Genomic DNA, 17,691 nt, shown 5'->3' with positions numbered 1-17,691 from the left:
GAAAAAAAATTGATGGTCAGTAACACACAACAAATTGCATCTATATAACACCATTAGCATAGCAACATGACTCAGGGTGATTAATAGGAGTATAATCAGGCAACACTTGACAAAGAACCAAAGAAAGGGATATTAGATCATACAAACATAAAAAAATTGAAGCAGGAGGCAGAAATGAATGCAAACTGCAGGATGTCCAGTGAGGAGGGCAGAAGGGTCCTAATATGCCTCATCATGAGCCTCTCGAAGCACTTCATGATGACAGGTGTAAGCGCAACAGGGCAGTAGTCATTGAGACAGGATGCTGATGACTTCTTTGGCATGGGGACAATGGTAGCGGGCTTGAAGCACTTTGGAACTATGGCATAGCTCAGGGAGATGTTAAAGATGTCCATGAGAACATCCATCAGAACGTCAGAGCATCCTCTGAACACTCTTCCAGGGATGTTATCTGGTCCAGCATCCTTTCGTGGGTTGACCCTCCATAGGGTTTTCCTCACGTCATGGTCAGACACAGCACCTGGTCATTGGGAAGAGGGATGGACTTCCTTGCTACCACGTCATTTTGTGCCTCAAACTGTGCATAAAAGTTGTTTAAATCATCCGGGAGGGAAGCATACCAACACAAGCAAGCAAGGCTGTTCTGTGGTTGGTGATAGCCTCGACACCCTTCCACATATCGCCACTGTCCTGAAAGTGGCTTTGTATTCTCTGTGTGGATGCATGCTTTGCCTCTTTGATGGCCCGGATCAGGTTGGCCCTCGCTGTGGTTGGGCCCCCTCTTGTCATCTGCTCTGAAGGCAGAATCATGGGTCCTCAGCAGCGCACACACCATTGCAGTCATTCACGGCTTCTGGTTGGGATGAGAGGTGATGGTCTTGGACACAGTGATGTCGTCAATATACATGCTAATGTAGCAAATCACCGACATCACATACTCCTCTAAGTTGATGGAATTGTGATCGGTTGCCACCTCTCTGAACATGCTTCAGTCAGTGCGCTTGCAACAGTCTTGAAGAGCAGAAATGGTTCCTGCTGGCTGTTTTCACCTGCTTCAGAATGGGTTTGACACAACTGGCGGGTGGTCAGTATGCTGGGATTAGCATAACAGAGGTGTGGTCTGAGGAGCTGATGTGATGCTGGGGCTCTGTCCTACATGTGTTGGAGATGTTTGTGTAAACCAGATCTAACGTGTTCTCCCCTGTTATCGCAAACTGCGTGCAGATGGAATCTAGGAAGCACAGTCTTGAGATTCGCATGGTTGAAATCTCCAGCAATAATAAACAAAGAACATAAGTGAAGAACATGCCCTTCGGCCCTTGATGTTGCGCTTGACCTGTGAACTATTCTCAGCTCGTCCCCCTAGACTATCCCAGCATCACCTATGTGCTTATCCAAGGATTGCTAAATCTCCCTAATGTGGCTGAGTTAACTACATTGGCAGGTAGGGCATTCCACACCCTTACCACTCTCTGAGTAAAGAATCTGCCTCTGACATCTGTCCTAAATCTATCACCCCTCAATTTGTAGTTATGCCCCCTCGTACAAGCTGACGTCACGGTCCTAGGAAAAAGACTTTCACTGTCTACCCTTTCTCATCCTCTGATCATCTTGTATGTCTCTATCAAATCCCCTCTTAGCCTTCTTCTTTCCAATGAGAACAGACCTAAGTCTCTCAGCCTTTCCTCATAAGACCGTCAGGATGTGCATTCTGCAATCCATTAGTAGCCCCATACAGTTCACAGGGTGCTTCCTTAGCATTAGCGCTGGGAGGAATATACATCACAACAATAAGGACGCCAGTGAATTCCTGTGGCAAATAAAATGGTCTGCATCTAACAGTCACAAACTCCACCAGTGATGAGCAGTAACTGGAGATACCATGGAGTCACATAGATCTCACCCTGAGTCTTACCGCACAGAGCTGCATTTGTGTCGGTACGAAACAAGGTGAGCCCATCTCGCTGGATGGCGGTGTCTGGACCTCTGTCGCTAAGCCATGTTTCTGTGAAAGTAAGGACGCAGCAGTCTCTGAGCTCAAGCCAAGACACCTGCTGCAGTTGGATGCAGTCCAGTTTGTTGTCCAGGGAACAGAATGGATGGGAGAATTGGCTGGCTAGGGTTTGTTTTACTTGTCTGAGAACACCTGATCTCATCAGATCTCGGAAGCTAAGCAGACTCAGGCCTGGTTAGTACTTGGATGGGAGACCGCCTGGGAATGTCAGGTGCAGTAGGCTTTACATCACTTCCGCCCCTCACATCATCGCTGATGTCACACGCTCAGTGACTTCCGCCACCCCGACTGCCGTGTCTGCCACCACTTCCACCCCCACCAACGCCACTCACCTGCATTCTGCTGACACGCCCCCCCCACAGATCCCACTGTCACCACTCCCGGCCCCCAGAACCCTGAGGGGAACACCACCCCCATTCCCCCCACCATCACACCCACTCCAGTTACCGGCTCCGCCACCGCTCCCAGCTCCACACCACACCAGATCCCAACTCCCAGCCCTGCCGAGTTTTCTCCATCCCTCCAGACCTCCCCCTCATTGAAGACGAATGATCAGTCTTCAGCAAAGGACTCACCTTCATCCCCCTCCGTCCATGCATCAATTAATTTAATACACGCCATGACGTCGAACATTTCTTCCGGCGCCTCCGCCTCCGAGTTTACTTTCACAATCAGGACTCCTGCTCACCTTACGAGGACCCCTTTGCCCACCTCCAACACACTGCATCCACCTGGATACCCCGCGCTGGCCTATTACCTGCCCTCGACCTCTTCATTTCCAACTGCCGCCGGGACATTAACCTCCTCAATCTGTCTACACCCCCCTCCTCCCCCACTCCAACCTCTCACCCTCACAATGCGCAACCCTCCAATCCCTCTGCTCCAATCCCAACCTCACCATCAAGCCAACGGGTAAAGGGGGCGCAGTGGTAGTCTGGCGCACTGACCTCTACACTGCTGAAGCCAAACGCCAACTCGAAGACATCTCTTCCTACCGCCCCCTTGACCATTATCCCATCCCCCATCACCAAACCATCATCTCCCAGACCATACAGAACCTCATCACCTCCAGGAGATCTCCCACCCACAGCTTCCAACCTCATAGTCCGGGAACCCCACACTGCCCGGTTCTACCGCCTTACCAAGATCTATAAGCCTGACCACCCTGGCCAACCCATTGTCTCACATGCTCCTGCCCCGCTGAACTCATTTCTACCTACCTCAACACTGTCCTATCTCCCCTAGTCCAGGAACTCCCCACATACATTCGAGACATCACCCATGCCCTCCACCTCCTCCAAGACTTCCATTTCCCCGGCCCCCAACACTTCATCTTCACCATGGATATCCAATCCCTCTACACCTCCATCCGCCATGACCAGGGCCTCCAAGCCCTCCGTTTTTCCCTCTCCCGACGTACCCAGCAGTACCCTTCCACCGACGCTCTCATTCATTTGGCCGAACTGGTCCTCACCCTTAACAATTTCTCCTTTGAATCCTCCCACTTCCTCCAGACCAAAGGGATAGCCATGGGCACACATGTGGGCCCCAGCTATGCCTGCCTCTTTGTTGGCTACGGAGAACAGTCGATCTTCCATAATTACACTGGCACCACTCCCCACCTCTTCCTCCGCTACGTTGCTGACTGCATTGGTGCCACCTTGTGCTCCCGTGAGGAGGTTAAGCAATTCATTAACTTCACCAACACATTCCACCCTGACCTTAAATTTACATGGACCATCTCTGACACCTCCCTCCCATTCCTGGATCTCTCCATTAATGATGATCGACTTGACACTGACATTTTTTACAAACCCATCGACTCCCACAGCTACCTGGATGACACCTCTTCCCAACCTACCTCTTGCAAAAATGCTATCCCGTATTCCCAATTCCTCCGCCTCCGCCGTATCTGCTCCCAGGAGGACCAGTTCCACCACAGAACACACCACATGGCCTCCTTCTTTAGAGACCACAATTTCCCTTCCCATGTGGTTAAAGATGCCCTCCAACGCATCTCGTCCACATCCCGCACCTCCACCCTCAGACCCCATCCCTCCAACCGTAACAAGGACAGAACGCCCCTGGTGCTCACCTTCCACCTTACCAACCTTCGCATAAACCAAATCATCCGCCGACATTTCTGCCACCTCCAAAAAGACCCCACCACCAGGAATATATTTCCTTCCCCACCCCTTTCTGCCTTCTGCAAAGACCGTTCCCTCAGTGACTACCTGGTCAGGTCCACGCCCCCTACAAACCACGCTCCCATCCTGTCACCTTCCCCTGCCACTGCAGGAACTGCAAACACCTCCTCCTCACCTCCATCCAAGGCCCTAAAGGAGCCTTCCACATCCATCAAAGTTTTACCTGCACATCCACCAATCTCATTTATTATATCCGTTGCTCCCGATGCGGTCTCCTCTACATTGGGGAGACTGGACGCCTCCTAGCAGAGCGCTTTAGGGAACATCTCCAGGACACCCAAACCAATCAACCACACCGCCCTGTGGCCCAACATTTCAACTCGCCCTCCCACTCTGCCGAGGACATGGAGATCCTGGGCCTTCTTCACCGCCACTCCCTCACCACCAGACACCTGGAGGAAGAACGCCTCATCTTCCGCCTCGGAACACTTCAACCCCAGGGCATCAATGTGGACTTCAACAGTTTCCTTATTTCCCCTTCCCCCACCTCACCCTAGTTCCAAACTTCCAGTTCATCACTGTCCCCATGACTTGTCCTACCTGCCTATCTTCTTTTCCACCTATCAACTCCACCCTCCTCCCTGACCTATCAAATTGATCCCCTCCCCCACTCACCTATTGTACTCTATGCTACTTTCTCCCCACCCCCACCCTCCTCTAGCTTATCTCTCCACCCTTCAGGCTCTCTGCCTTTATTCCTGATGAAGGGGATTTGCCCGAAACGTTGATTTTACTGCTCCTCGGATGGATGCCTGAACTGCTGTGCTCTTCCAGCACCACTAATCTGCCCACTCACTCACCACTTCCGATGACTTAACACCCAGGCACTGGCATCAGGCAAGGCTGTGGCCAGGGGCCTGTTCTCTGCAGCAAACCAAGAACTCCTCCTCGCTTACCACACTTTCGCCTCCTCGCACACCGCTTCCGATGTCTCAAGTCGCAGCCATTGGCGTAAGGTGAGGCCGAGGACTGGAGGTCTAGTCTCTGAAGCAAGCCGAGATTTCATAGCTCCTGCTGCAGCTCTCCATTCAGGTATATTTTCAGCCGGTCCCTGCACTGTAGCAGTGTTTGCAGACTGTAACAGTGTCTGCAAACACTGGGTTTCATATTTCTCCTGGAGTTTAGTAGCTCAGTCCAGAGAGGGAGGTACAAGCTGCAGCCGCACCGCCATCTTGGAATCGCAATTTCTAGTTTGTCAAAATCATTCAATCACATTCTTGAACGTATTGAATGACTGAAGTTTCACAGCTCTTCACGCAAAGAACACCAAAGATTAACTATCTTCTGAGTGAATAAATTCTTCCTCATCTCTGCTCCTTATTACACAGAATCCAGTAAATACAACAGAACGGCATAGGAACAGGCCCTTCAGTCCACAATGTCTGTGCCAACCATGATGCCATTCTCAACCAATCCCATCTGCCTACACATGGTTTTTATCCCTCTATTTCCTGCCTGCCTGTCTAAATACTTCATAAACACTGCTGTCAAAATGCTTGTACCATCTCCCCTGGCAGCATATCCCAGGCACCCACCACCCTCCATATAAAACACGTGCCTCGCATATCCCCTTTAAACATTCCTCCTCTCATTTAAAACTATGCCCCTAGAATTTGACATTTCCATCCAGGGAAAGAGATTCTGACTATCAATCTCACATAATTTTATGTATTTCCATCAGATTGTCCCTCAGACTCCGAAGCTCTAGCGAAAACCATCCAACTTTGTCCAACCTATCCTTATAACTAATACCCTAATCCAGACAACATCCTGTTATCCTCTTTAGTGGCCTCTCCGAAGCCTCCACATCCTTCCTGCAGTGTGGTGACCAGAACTGCATACAAACTCCAAATGTGGCTTAACTAAAGTTTTATACAGCTGCAACATGACTTGCCAACTTATACACCAACTTATATAGCATGCTGTCTGCCTTCTTTATCTCCTCATCCACTTGTGCTGCCACTTTCAGGGAGCTGTGGACTTGCACCCCAACATCCCTCTGTATATTAATGAGGGGTCTGCCTTTTGCTATATATTTTCTTCTTGCATTTGACCTCCCAAAATGCATCACCTCACACTTGTCCAGATTAAACTTCACCTGCCACTTCTACGTCCAACTTTTCAACTGATTGCTACCTTCCCGAATCCTTTGACAACTGCTTCGCTACTCACAATTCCAACAATTTTCATGTCATTTGCAAACTTACTCACCAGTGGGATGGGTCATGAGGACAATGCTGAGCTGGAAGGTTGGAACTGGAGTGAAGTAGGTGGAGGGGAAATGAGGAAACTGGTGAAATTCACATTGTGCCAAGGAGTTGGAGAGTCCTGAGGTGGAAGATGAGGCATTCTTCCTCCAGGTGTCAGGTGGTAATGGAGTGGCAATGGAGGAAGCCCAGGACCTGCATGTCCTTGGCAGAGTGGGAGGGGGAGTTAAAGTATTTGGCCACGGGGCAGTGGGATTGATTGGTGTGGGTGCCCTGGAGATGTTCTCTGAAGTGCTCTGCGAGTAGGTGTCCTGTCTCCCCAGTGTAGAGGAGACTGCATCAGGAGCAATGGATACAGTAAATGACATGTGTGGAAGTGCAGGTGAAACTTCAATAGATGTGGAAGGCTCCTTTGGGGCCTTGGACAGAAGTGAGGGGGAGGTGTGGGTGCAGGTTTTGCAATTTCTGTGGTTGCAGGGGAAGGTGCTGGGAGGAGATGGTGGGTTGGTGGTGGTGGGGTGGGGGCGTGGACCTGACAAGGTAGTCGCGGAGGGAATGGTCTTTACGAAAAGTGGATAGGGGTGGGGAGGGAAATATATCTCTGGTGGTGGGGTCTGTTTGTAGGTGGTGGAAATGGCAGAGGATGATGCGATGTATACAGAGGTTGGTGGGGTAGAAGGTGAGGACTGGGTGGGAGGGGGGTTCTGTCCTTGTTGCAGTTGGAGGGGTGAGGTTCAAGGGCTTAGGTGTGAGAAGTGGATGAGGTGCGCTGGAGGTCATCATCAACCATGTGAGAGGGGAAATTGCAGTCTTTAAAGGAGGCCATCTGTTGTGTTCTGTGGTGGAACTGGTCCTCCTGGAAACAGATGCAGTGAAGGCGGAGGAATTGGGAATAAGAAATAGCATTTTTGCAGGAGGCAGGGTGGGAGGAAGTGTAATCCAGGTAGCTATGGGAGTCAATGTGTTTGTAGAAAATGTCAGTGTTGAGTTGGTCACTGTTGATGGAGATGGAGAGGTCCAGGAAAAGGAGAGAGGCGTCAGAGATGGTCCAGGTGAATTTCAGGTCGGGGTGGAATGTGTTGGTGAAGTTGATGAAGTGTTCAACCTCCTCATGGGAGCACAAGGTGGCGCCGATGCACTCATCAATGTAGTGGAAGAAAAGGTGGGGAGTGGTGCCAGTGTCACTGTGGAAGATAGACTGTTCCACGTAGCCGACAAAGAGACAGGCATAGCTGGGGTGCATGCGGGTGCCCATCGCTACCCCTTTCATCTGGAGGAAATGGGAGGATCCAAAGGAGAAATTGTTGAGTGTAAGGACCAGTTCAGCCAAATGATTAAGAGTGTCAATGGAAGGGTGCTGGTGGTGATTTCGGGAGAGGAAGAAACAGAGGGGTAGGAGGCCCTGATCATGGCAGATAGAGGTGTAGAGGGACTGGATGTCCATGATGAAGGTGAGGCATTGGGGGCCAGGAAAACGGAAGTCTTGGAGGAGGTGGAGGGCATGGGTGGTGTCTCAAATGTATGTGGTGAGTTCCTGGACTGGGGAGATTGGACAGTATCGAGGTAAGTGGAGATGAATTCAGTGGGGCAGGAGCAGGCTGAAATGATAAGTCGGCCAGGGTGGTCAGGCTTGTAGATCTTGGGTAGCAGCTAGAATTGGGTGGTGCGGGGCTCCCAAGCTATGAGATTGGAATCTGTGGGTGGGAGATCCCCTGAGGCGATGAGGTCGTGTACAGCCTAGGAGATGATAGTTTGGTGATTGGAGGTGAGGTCATGGTCAAGGGAGTGGTAGGAGGAGGTGTCTTCGAGTTGGCTCCTGGCTTCAGCAATGTAGAGGTCATGAGTCAATCTACCACTGCATTCCCCTTGTCCACTGGTTTGATGGTGAGGTTCAGGTTGGAGCAGAGGGAGTGAAGGGCTGTGTGTTACTCCCGATGCGGTCTCCTCTACCCTGGGGAGGCAGGATGCCTACTCACAGAGCACTTCACAGAACATCTCCAGGATACTCTCACCAATCAACCCCACTGCCCTGTGGCCCAACACTGTAACTCCCCCTCCCACTCTGCCGAGGACATGCAGGTCCTGGGCCTCCTCCATTGCCACTCCCTTACCATCTGACACCTGGAGGAAGAACGCCTCATCTTCCACCTTGGGACCCAACCACATGGCATCAATAAGGATTTCACCAGTTTTCTCATTTCCCGTCCCCCAAACCTTGCCCCAGTTTCAACCTTCCAGCTCAGCACCAACCTCATGACAAGTCCCATCTGTCCATCTTCCTTCCCACCCATCCGCTCCAACCTATCACCTTTACCCCCCCCATCCACCTATTGCACTCTCAGCTGCCTTCTCTCCAGCCTGAAGTTCCCAGCCTATTTCCTGATGAAGGGCTTTTGCCTGAAATGTTGATTTTCCTGGTCCTCACATGTTGCTTAACCTGCTGTGCTTTTCAGCATCACACTCACGACTCTAATCTCCAGCATCCACAGTACTCAGTTTCGTCAAACTTACTCACCAGCCAGTTATATTTTTATTGAAATCATTTATAAATATTACAAATAAAAGAGGTCTCAGCACTGATCCTAGTGGAACACCGCCAGTTTCAGACCTCCAATCAGAAAAATACTCCTCCAAAACTACCCCCAGTCTGCTCTGATGAAGCCAATGTATATTAAACTTATCAACTCACCGTGGATCTCATGCGACTCAATCTTCTGAACCATCCTACCATGGGAGACCTTGTCTAATGTTTCAGTTGTAGACTATCCACTGCCCTACTCTCATCAATCATCTTTGTCACTTCCTCAAATAACTCTGAGATAAGACCTTCCACACACATTCTAAGACTGCCTGCTATTCAAGATTACTTTGTCCCACCATCTCCAGACCAGGGAAAATACCCCTCCTGCATTTAACCTTTCAAGAACCTGTAAAAATTTTGTGCTTTTGAATAAAATCACTTCTCATTCTTTTAAATTCTAGAGATTAAGTCTACTTAATCCGATATTCCAAATTTTGTCTCAGCAAGACCCTATACAACTACAGTAAGACATCTTTACTCCTATACTCAAATCCTGTTGTAATAAAGGTAAACATCCCATTTTGTTTCTTAAATGCTTGCTATATCTGCATGTTAGCTTTCATGAACAACGACATCTAACTCCCTTTGGGTGCTTTTCAGGGGGCAATCTGTGGAGTCCAGAGGCAAGTGAGCAACTCAATCCCAGTACTGAAAACAGTAAACAAAAAAACACAAAAACCTGAGGAGTTGTTGAGAAAATTCAACATGTCTGGCAGCATTTATAGAGAGAAAGCAGAATTAATGTTTCGGATCCAGTGATCCTTCTTCAGATGCATTCTGAAATATCACTGAAATCTCACCATTTCAAATCAAAAGTTAACTGTACAATAACTACGCAAATGACTCCATGTTGCTTGATATGGTATGGGTTCCTGTGAAGGTGAGTTGGAAAAGGATTGCTCTCCTCTCCACAGCACTTGTAAGTCGCTGTTTGCAAATCAGGACTTCAACTGCTGAGTCATAATGGTTCAGCACAATGCTGCAAGGACTAGCTCCTGCTTTGCAGTGCCTGAAGTAACCTGTAGCTGGGCTTTTGACGTGGTGCCAACAGCCTGAACCATGGAAGGCCCCAGAAGTAACAAGTACTTCTGCCTATCCTGCTAGGTTACTCCATGAGCTGGGAACCCAAGAGATTTGGAAGTCAAGAAGTCATATCAGACTCGAAGCACTAACTCTGTTTATCTCTCTGCAAATTATGTCAAATCTTTCTCAAGCAATTTATGTCCTTTTTTTATATAAAAAAAGACCCAGATACTCAAGTAACAATTTAACAGCAGTGTGATTTTTAAAAACAAAAATCAAAGTAATTTCGGAGGAGGAGGAGCTAATAGACCCAATCTCCCACCTCAAAGCTATGGACACTACCATTACACCACAAGAGCCCTGACATTCTGATTTTATTGTAGTTTATTTACTAGATACAATTACTCTCAGGGAGATTATATATCTAGTAAAGACTGGAAGAAATTTAATTTACTTCTCTTAAACAATAATTTACTCTTTAAAGCAATAACCTTTAGTTTGTTGCTCAATGTCAACAAAATTTAGACTCCAGACAGAAATTAACCCGTCAGATTCTGTCACTCATCCACTCCCTGGCTTCACAGTCAGTGTAGGTGACCAAATGTGTGGTGAATGTGATAGACTTGAAACGTACTTAGAGAAAGAGACTATTGCAGTCTGCGGGTGAGGAATCTAGGGTTTATGTCAAGATAGATAAAGGCAAAACAGTGAATAATGAAATGGTTAAAATCAGGGAACCACAACAGGTCAAAATTGATAGGTTGTATGACTAGCAGAATTTCAACTGATTACTGTAAACTGCATGGATTAACATAAGTCAATGAGCACAGAGATGATAGATGAATGAGACATGACATGAATTAGAAACTGGTGGACAGTGATAGTGACAGTAAAGAAGGGCTTATTCCCGAAACATCGAATCTCCTGCTCCTTGGATGCTGCCTGACCTGCTGCGCTTTTCTAGCAACACATTTTCAGGACAGTGATAGCAGTCAAGCAGAAAGTGGTTGCAGGATTTTGGGTGAGCTGAAGATTACAGATTGAAAGATGGCAGGTTGACCTGACAGATGTGGAATAGTCAGGTTTGGAGGAGGGTTCCAGCAGCAAATGGAAGAAATGTTGTCAAGACCTCACACCTTGCTTTCTGCAAGGACTCCATTCCAGTCACCCAGTTTCTCTGTCTCTGTTGAATTTGTTCCAATGACGCATCTTCGAAATGGATGCCTCTGACATGTCCTCTTTTTTTCTCAACCAAGGAGCCCCCTGCATTGTGGTTGATAGCAATCTCAACTCTGTCTGACCCATTTCCTGCACTTCTACCCTCACCCTTTTCCCTTCCTCCCAGAACAACAGGATTCTCTTTGCCCTCACTTTTCACCCACGAGTCTCCACATTCACAAGATCATCATCTGCCAATTCTGGCACTTCTCAATACATCTCTTCCTCCCCTCCATTGTCAGCACTCTACAGGGACTGTTTCGCTTGCAGCACTTTAGTCCACTCCTCTATCACTCATAACACTTCCTCACTGCCCCATGGTACTTTCCCCCAAAGTATTAAAAGGTGTACCACTTTCTCATTCACCTCTTCTCTCCTCAATGCCCAAGGTCCCAAATGCACCTTCCAGATGAAGCAGCGTTTTATTTGTATTTCTTTCAATCTACTCTACTGCATTCACTGCTCAAAATACAATATCCTTCACATTAGTGAAATACATACTGGGTGACCAGTGGTTAGCACTGCTGTCTCACAGCACCAAGGACCCAGGTTTGATTCCCACCTCAGGTTATGTGGAGCTTGCACATTCTGCACATTTGCGTGGGTTTCCTCTGGTGGTCTGGTTTCCTCCCACAGTACAAAGACATGCAGGTTTGGTGAATTGGCCATGCTAAATTGCCCATATTGTTCAGGGATATGTAGGTTAGGTGCATTCTTTTGTGGTAAATGTAGAATAGTAGGGGAATGAGTCTGGGTGGGCTTTTGTTTGGACTTGTTGGGCCACACTGTAGGGATTCTATGATTCACTTTGCAGAACACTTCTATTCTGCCCATAGGAATGATAGCATTTATTTCAATAAACCACCTTGCTCCCATGCTAACATTTTTGTCTTGGGTCTGTTACAGTGTTTCAATAAAGCTCAAAACAAGCTAGAAAGAAAGCACATAATTTTTCACTTAGGCATTTCACAGTCTCTAATATCAAGTTCAACACTTCAGAGAAAGACCTATGTCCTCCCATTTTGGTGCTACTGTACATGATTAAAATAGAAAGTTGTAGAAATTATAGGGCCATCCTTCCACAGGAATGATTGTATCATGGGTTCAGGAGGAAGTTCTGGTGGCCTTTAACCAGCTGTTGGGGCACTGTCCCCGGATAGACTCAGTAAGGGCACTGTGCGACAGCAGGACTGTTCCACTGGCATGACCCAATGGCCCTTGGTCATAGTCTTCACTGGATCTCTATGGAGTGGCTTCCAATTCCCCATGCAACCTACTTTGTGGAGTTTTACAAGACATTTACCTTTACAGACACCTCCCCACAACACTCATCTCCCAACTCAAATTACGCCACCTTTCTCTCTATAGTGATTGGAATGAGGTCAGCCAATTAATTCTTGAAAGATTTTAGTGTTTGGTGCCTCAGAAAAGGTTAGGCTCCTAATGACAAAAAAAACCCTGCAGTTTCATAGGCTGTCAAGATAGTTACTTATTGCTTTTCATCTGCTACAATGTTGTTTGCCTAGACAAAATAACCACATTCTTTCCACATCCATTCCTTGATGGCAGATTTGAATGAGTCAAGCTTCTCAAACACAGACATAATGGAAGAAAATACTTACTTCCAACTTCAAAATGGCTGTTGCAAGCAAGTTTCTTCAGGGTCATGCTTTAGACTTGTCGCCACTGAAATAATTCTTCAGAGGGCTGACATCCCATCATCAATCACCTTTTATTTACCAATGTATAACTTTTGGCAATAGCACAGCATCTCACTGAGTCAAGCATTCAGGGGCTCAATATCTCTGACATTCAGCCAGGATTCCCTGATTGGAGCAAATTAAAAGCCCCAATCAGGGAACACATATTCTATGAGGTTCAGCTGGCTGGCCTGGTTACAATCACTACTATTTTATATAGTTTGTACATTTACAAAGCCTGACAATTACTTTAACACAACTTTTCAAGAAAAATCTACCAGGAATAAACTGTTTCTATCACGGACCAAAGGTTAAGCTCAAAGATATTCAAAACACTAGTGTACACCTGAACTGTAAATAATTGAAGATTATCCTTTAGTTATATCTCCTTGTGATTTTGTTTTATTGCCATGAGTTTTTGTAAGGCATTTTTGTGGGCATAGAGTACCCCTGTTGCAAGTTGCTGTTATACTGAACACTCTGAGACTGCTGCTCATGCCTGGTACTTAGACTGGATACAAAATATGCAAATAAATGTCAAATCTCAAAGAAAATAAAACCACTTCAAGACACAAAATAATTCCCATAAAAGTATAAGGTTAAAGATAATTGATATGGAATGAGTGTGATTGCAGGAGGAGTTGGGGGGATATGAAAGGGTATACAGGTGGGGGATGTGGGAAAGTGTAAATGTAAGGATACAGGAGCGATTATGAGTAGAGTTGTCGAACAGAGAGATGTAGGGGCTCGGGTACATAATCCTTTGAAGCTTGCAACACAGATAGACTGGATGGTTGAGAAGACATTGAACACGTTTGCCTTCATTGCTCAGACTTTTGAGTGTAGCAGTCGGGAGGTTATGTTGAGGTTGTACACAATGTTGGTGAGACCTTCTGGCATATTGTGTATCACCCTGTTATACGAAGAATGTTATTGAACTGGAGAGGGTTCAGAAAAGATTTACCAGGATGTTGCCAGGAATGGAGGGTTTGGCTTATGAAAATAGACTGGATAGGCTGGGACTGTTTCATGGAATGTAGGAGGTTGACAGGTGACCTTATCAAGGTTTATATAATTGTAAGGGGCATAGATTAGTGAATGTCAAGGGTCTTTTCCCTAGGGTGGGGGAGTTCAAAACTAGGGGCATATTTTTCAGGTGAGCAAAGAAATAGTTAAAAATGACATAAGGTCAATTGTTTAAAACACAAAGTGATTCATGTATGGAATGAACTACTAGAAAAAGTGATGGATGCAGATACAGTCAAACTATTCAAAAGATATTTGGGTGGATATGAACCAAGCGTAGGAAGGTGGGACTAGTTTATTTGGGGAACATGGTTGGCGTGGACTGGTTGGACTAAACATTTGTTTCCATGCTGTATGAGTCTTTGACCCCATGACTATGGTTGGAGAATATAGGAGGGTATACAGGTGAGGGCCAGGAGGGTTTGCAAGTGGGGGATACAAGAAGGGTATGGGTTGAGCATGTGGGACAGTGTATGGGTGGATGATATGGGGGGGGGGGGGGGGGGGGGGTTGATGAATAGCAGTTATAGGAGGATGTCCAAGTAATTGATACAGAAGGGTGTATGAGAGGGTTAACGGGAGGATATGGAATGGTGTATGGGTGAAGAATGGGAGAGTGTATGGATGAGGATCCGGAGGGTTTACAGGTGTAGGTTATGAGAAAGTGCATAGGTGGGGTTACAGGAGGGTAACCCCACTCATAGCTGGGAAATAAGGGAGGATGTACAGGTGCGGATTCAGCAGGGATTTGGGATGATGTGTGGGAGAGTGTATGGGTGGGAGATATGGGAGATTGCACCAATGGGGGATGTGGGAAGCTGTATAGGTAGGGGACATGGGACAGGTATAGGTGGAAGATATGGGAGGGTGTATCAGTTGGGGTACAGGACATGGTAAAGAATGTGTTGCTGCTATGGATAGAATACAAGTCTACAAATAATCCCTTACAGTCACTGTTCAGCTTGATTGGTGGCAGTGGTGAAGTTTCGGTTCTCCTTGCACCCTCCTCATAGACTGGAATAAATTCCTGAGGCAGACTGCTTATATTGCTTTTGATGGATTTTGTACCTCCCAGCCACATGTAAAGCTCCAGTTTTGCAAAAATCTCCCCAGTAGGTGCACCTGGTGCCTGGTTAAAAACAATGGAACAATTTTGAGTCAGAATGGAATATTTAATAATTGATAAATATGTCTGAGAAAGTTATCAAATGAAGAAGCAGCAGAGACTGGAAAGCTGAAGATGCTCAATTGGTGAGACAAAAACAGGATAATGACCTTTCAGTAGAAGTGAAGAACATTTGAAATGTGGTGGGGTTTAAGCAAATGCAGAAGAAGGGAAAGGAGAGTAGTGAGACAAAGAAACAAAACAGAAGCTCTGCACAACCCTATCCCTCCCCTCAATTTCCTTCGCTCCAAAGACAACAGCAGAACGTCCAAGATAACTTTCTAACTTAAGTCCCTCATCATGAATCATTCTTGTAAATCTATTCTGCATGCTTTGTTAAAGTGTGGAAAACAGAAATAGACACAATAATTCACTTGTGGCCTAACCATTTTGTATTTTGATTTTATTCACAAGGCAAGATCAATTCAGTTTCTAGTCAAAGATAACCTCAGGATGTTGACTGTGGGAGATTCAGCGTCAAGGGGCAATCATTAGATTTTTTCTTGAAAGAATTAGTCATTGCCTGACATGATGGTACATGCCATTTTTCAGCCCAAGCCTAGATATTGTCCAGATCTTGCTATATTTCAACATGCACTGCTTCAATATCAGAGGAATCACAAATGTTGCTGAACATTATAGAGTCATCAGTGAATATCCCTGCTTCTGATCTTATAATGGATGGAAGATCATTGTTGAAGCAGCTGAAGATGGTTGAGCCAAAGACAGTAGCCTGAGGAACTCCAACAGAGTTGTCTTGGAGCTGAAATAACTCAGCTTCACAACAACCATGACCATCTTCCTACGTGCCAGGTATGATGTCAACAAGTGGAGAATTTACACCCACTGCCCGATTCCCATTGATTATAGTTTTGCTAGATCTCCTTGATGGTACACTGTCAAATGCAGCCTAGGATTGGCAAATCAATTCTGGGCAGGAGTGAAAGGAACAGGGTGGTCATTATGGGAGACTTTAACTTCCCCAATATTGACTGGAAATGCTATAAGTCTAGTACATCAGATGGATCCGTTTTTGTCCAATATGTGCAGGAGGGTTTCTTGACACAGTGTGTCGAAGGGCTGGCAAGAGGGGAGACCACACTGGACCTGGCACTTGGCAATGAACCAGGCCAGTTGTTTGAGTTAGTGATAGGTAAGCACTTTGAAGTGACTATAATTTGGTATGTTTAGTTGAGCGATGGAAAGGGATAGGTACATGCCACAGGGCAAGAGTTAGAGATGTGAGAAGGACAATTATAATGCGAATAGGCAAGACTTAGGAGTCATATAATGTGGCAGCAAAATGCAGCGGAAGGGGACAATCGAAATGTGGAGCTGGTTTAAGGAATATATATTGCGTGTCTTTGATAGGTATATCCCTGTCAGGCAGGAAGGAAGGAATAAGGGGACCGTGGTTTACTAAAGAAATTGCATCTCTTGTTAAGCGGAAGAGAGAAACTTATGTGATGTTGAGGAGAGATGGTTCAGATGAGGCAATAAAGTGATATGGATTAGCTTGGAAGGGTTTAAAGAGAGAGTTAAGAGAAAAGAGGGGGCACGAGCAGTCTTTAGCAGGTGGAATAAAGGAGAACCTTGAAGTTTTCTTTCAGTATGTGAGGAATAAAAGGATGGCTAGGGTAGGAATACGGCCTGTCAAAGACAGAAGTGAGAAGTTGTATGTGGATCCTGTGGAGATCGGAGAAATGCTAAACAAATATTTCTCATCTGTTTTCACTCAGGAAAAGGAGAATGTTGTAGAAGGGGCGACTGAGATACGGGCTATTAGACTCAAAAGAGGTTTGTAAGGAGGAGGTGATATCAATTCTCAAAAGTGGGGAAGTAGATAAGTCCCTTGGGCCAGATGGGATTTTTTTGATATTTCTTTAGGATGCTAGGGAGGAGATGGCGGAGCCTTTGGCCTTCATCTTTGAGTCATCACTGTCTACAGGTTTAGTACCAGAGGACTGGAGGATTGCAAATGTTGTGCCCTTGTTCAAGAAGGGCAGTAGAGATGACTTGTAATTATAGACCAGTGAGCCTTAAGTCTGTTGTAGGAAGAAGTTTGGAAAGGATTATAAAAGATAGGATTTATAATCATCTAGCAAGCAACAATTTGATTGGAAATAGTCAACAAGAATTCATCAAAGGCAGGTTGATCTCACAAACCTCATTGAGTTTTTGAGAAGGTGACCAAGCATATGGATGAGGGTAGGGCAGTTGATGTGGTGTACATGGACTTCAGTAAAGCCTTTGACAAGGTTCCACATAGTAGGCTGTTGGAAAAAATGCAGAGGCATGGGATTGAGGGTGATTTAGCTGTTTGGAGTAGAAACTGGCTTTCTGAAAGAAGGAAGCAAGTGGTGGTTGATGGAAAATATTCAGCCTGGAGTCTGGTTACTAGTGGTGTGCCACAAGGATCTGTTTTGGGACCACTGCTGTTCGTCATTTTTATAAATGACTTAGATGCAGGCATAGATGGATGGGTTAGTAAGTTTGCAGATGACACTAAAGTCGGTGGAGTAGTAGACAGTGTGGACAAATGTTGCAGGT

General features: G+C 46.3%; 1 protein-coding gene and 1 pseudogene across 2 annotated transcripts in view; one reads left to right on the top strand and one right to left on the bottom strand.

Moving 5' to 3' along the window:
* The window catches only part of fer1l4 (fer-1 like family member 4), a 355,704-nt gene that overhangs the window by 215,803 nt on the left and 122,210 nt on the right, over positions 1-17,691 (bottom strand). For both annotated transcript variants that reach the window (XM_060836605.1, XM_060836606.1), the window contains exon 20: positions 14,925-15,105. In XM_060836605.1, coding sequence (XP_060692588.1) covers positions 14,925-15,105 — 181 coding nt within the window. The remainder of the gene's footprint in view (positions 1-14,924; positions 15,106-17,691) is intronic.
* On the top strand, positions 2,122-2,237 carry LOC132823046 (5S ribosomal RNA; annotated as a pseudogene).

The sequence above is a fragment of the Hemiscyllium ocellatum genome, chromosome 15 (genome assembly GCF_020745735.1).
Source record: "Hemiscyllium ocellatum isolate sHemOce1 chromosome 15, sHemOce1.pat.X.cur, whole genome shotgun sequence".
NCBI lineage: Eukaryota > Metazoa > Chordata > Chondrichthyes > Orectolobiformes > Hemiscylliidae > Hemiscyllium > Hemiscyllium ocellatum.
Note: the sequence above shows the minus strand (reverse complement) of the source record. Positions and strands in the feature narration are given on the sequence as shown.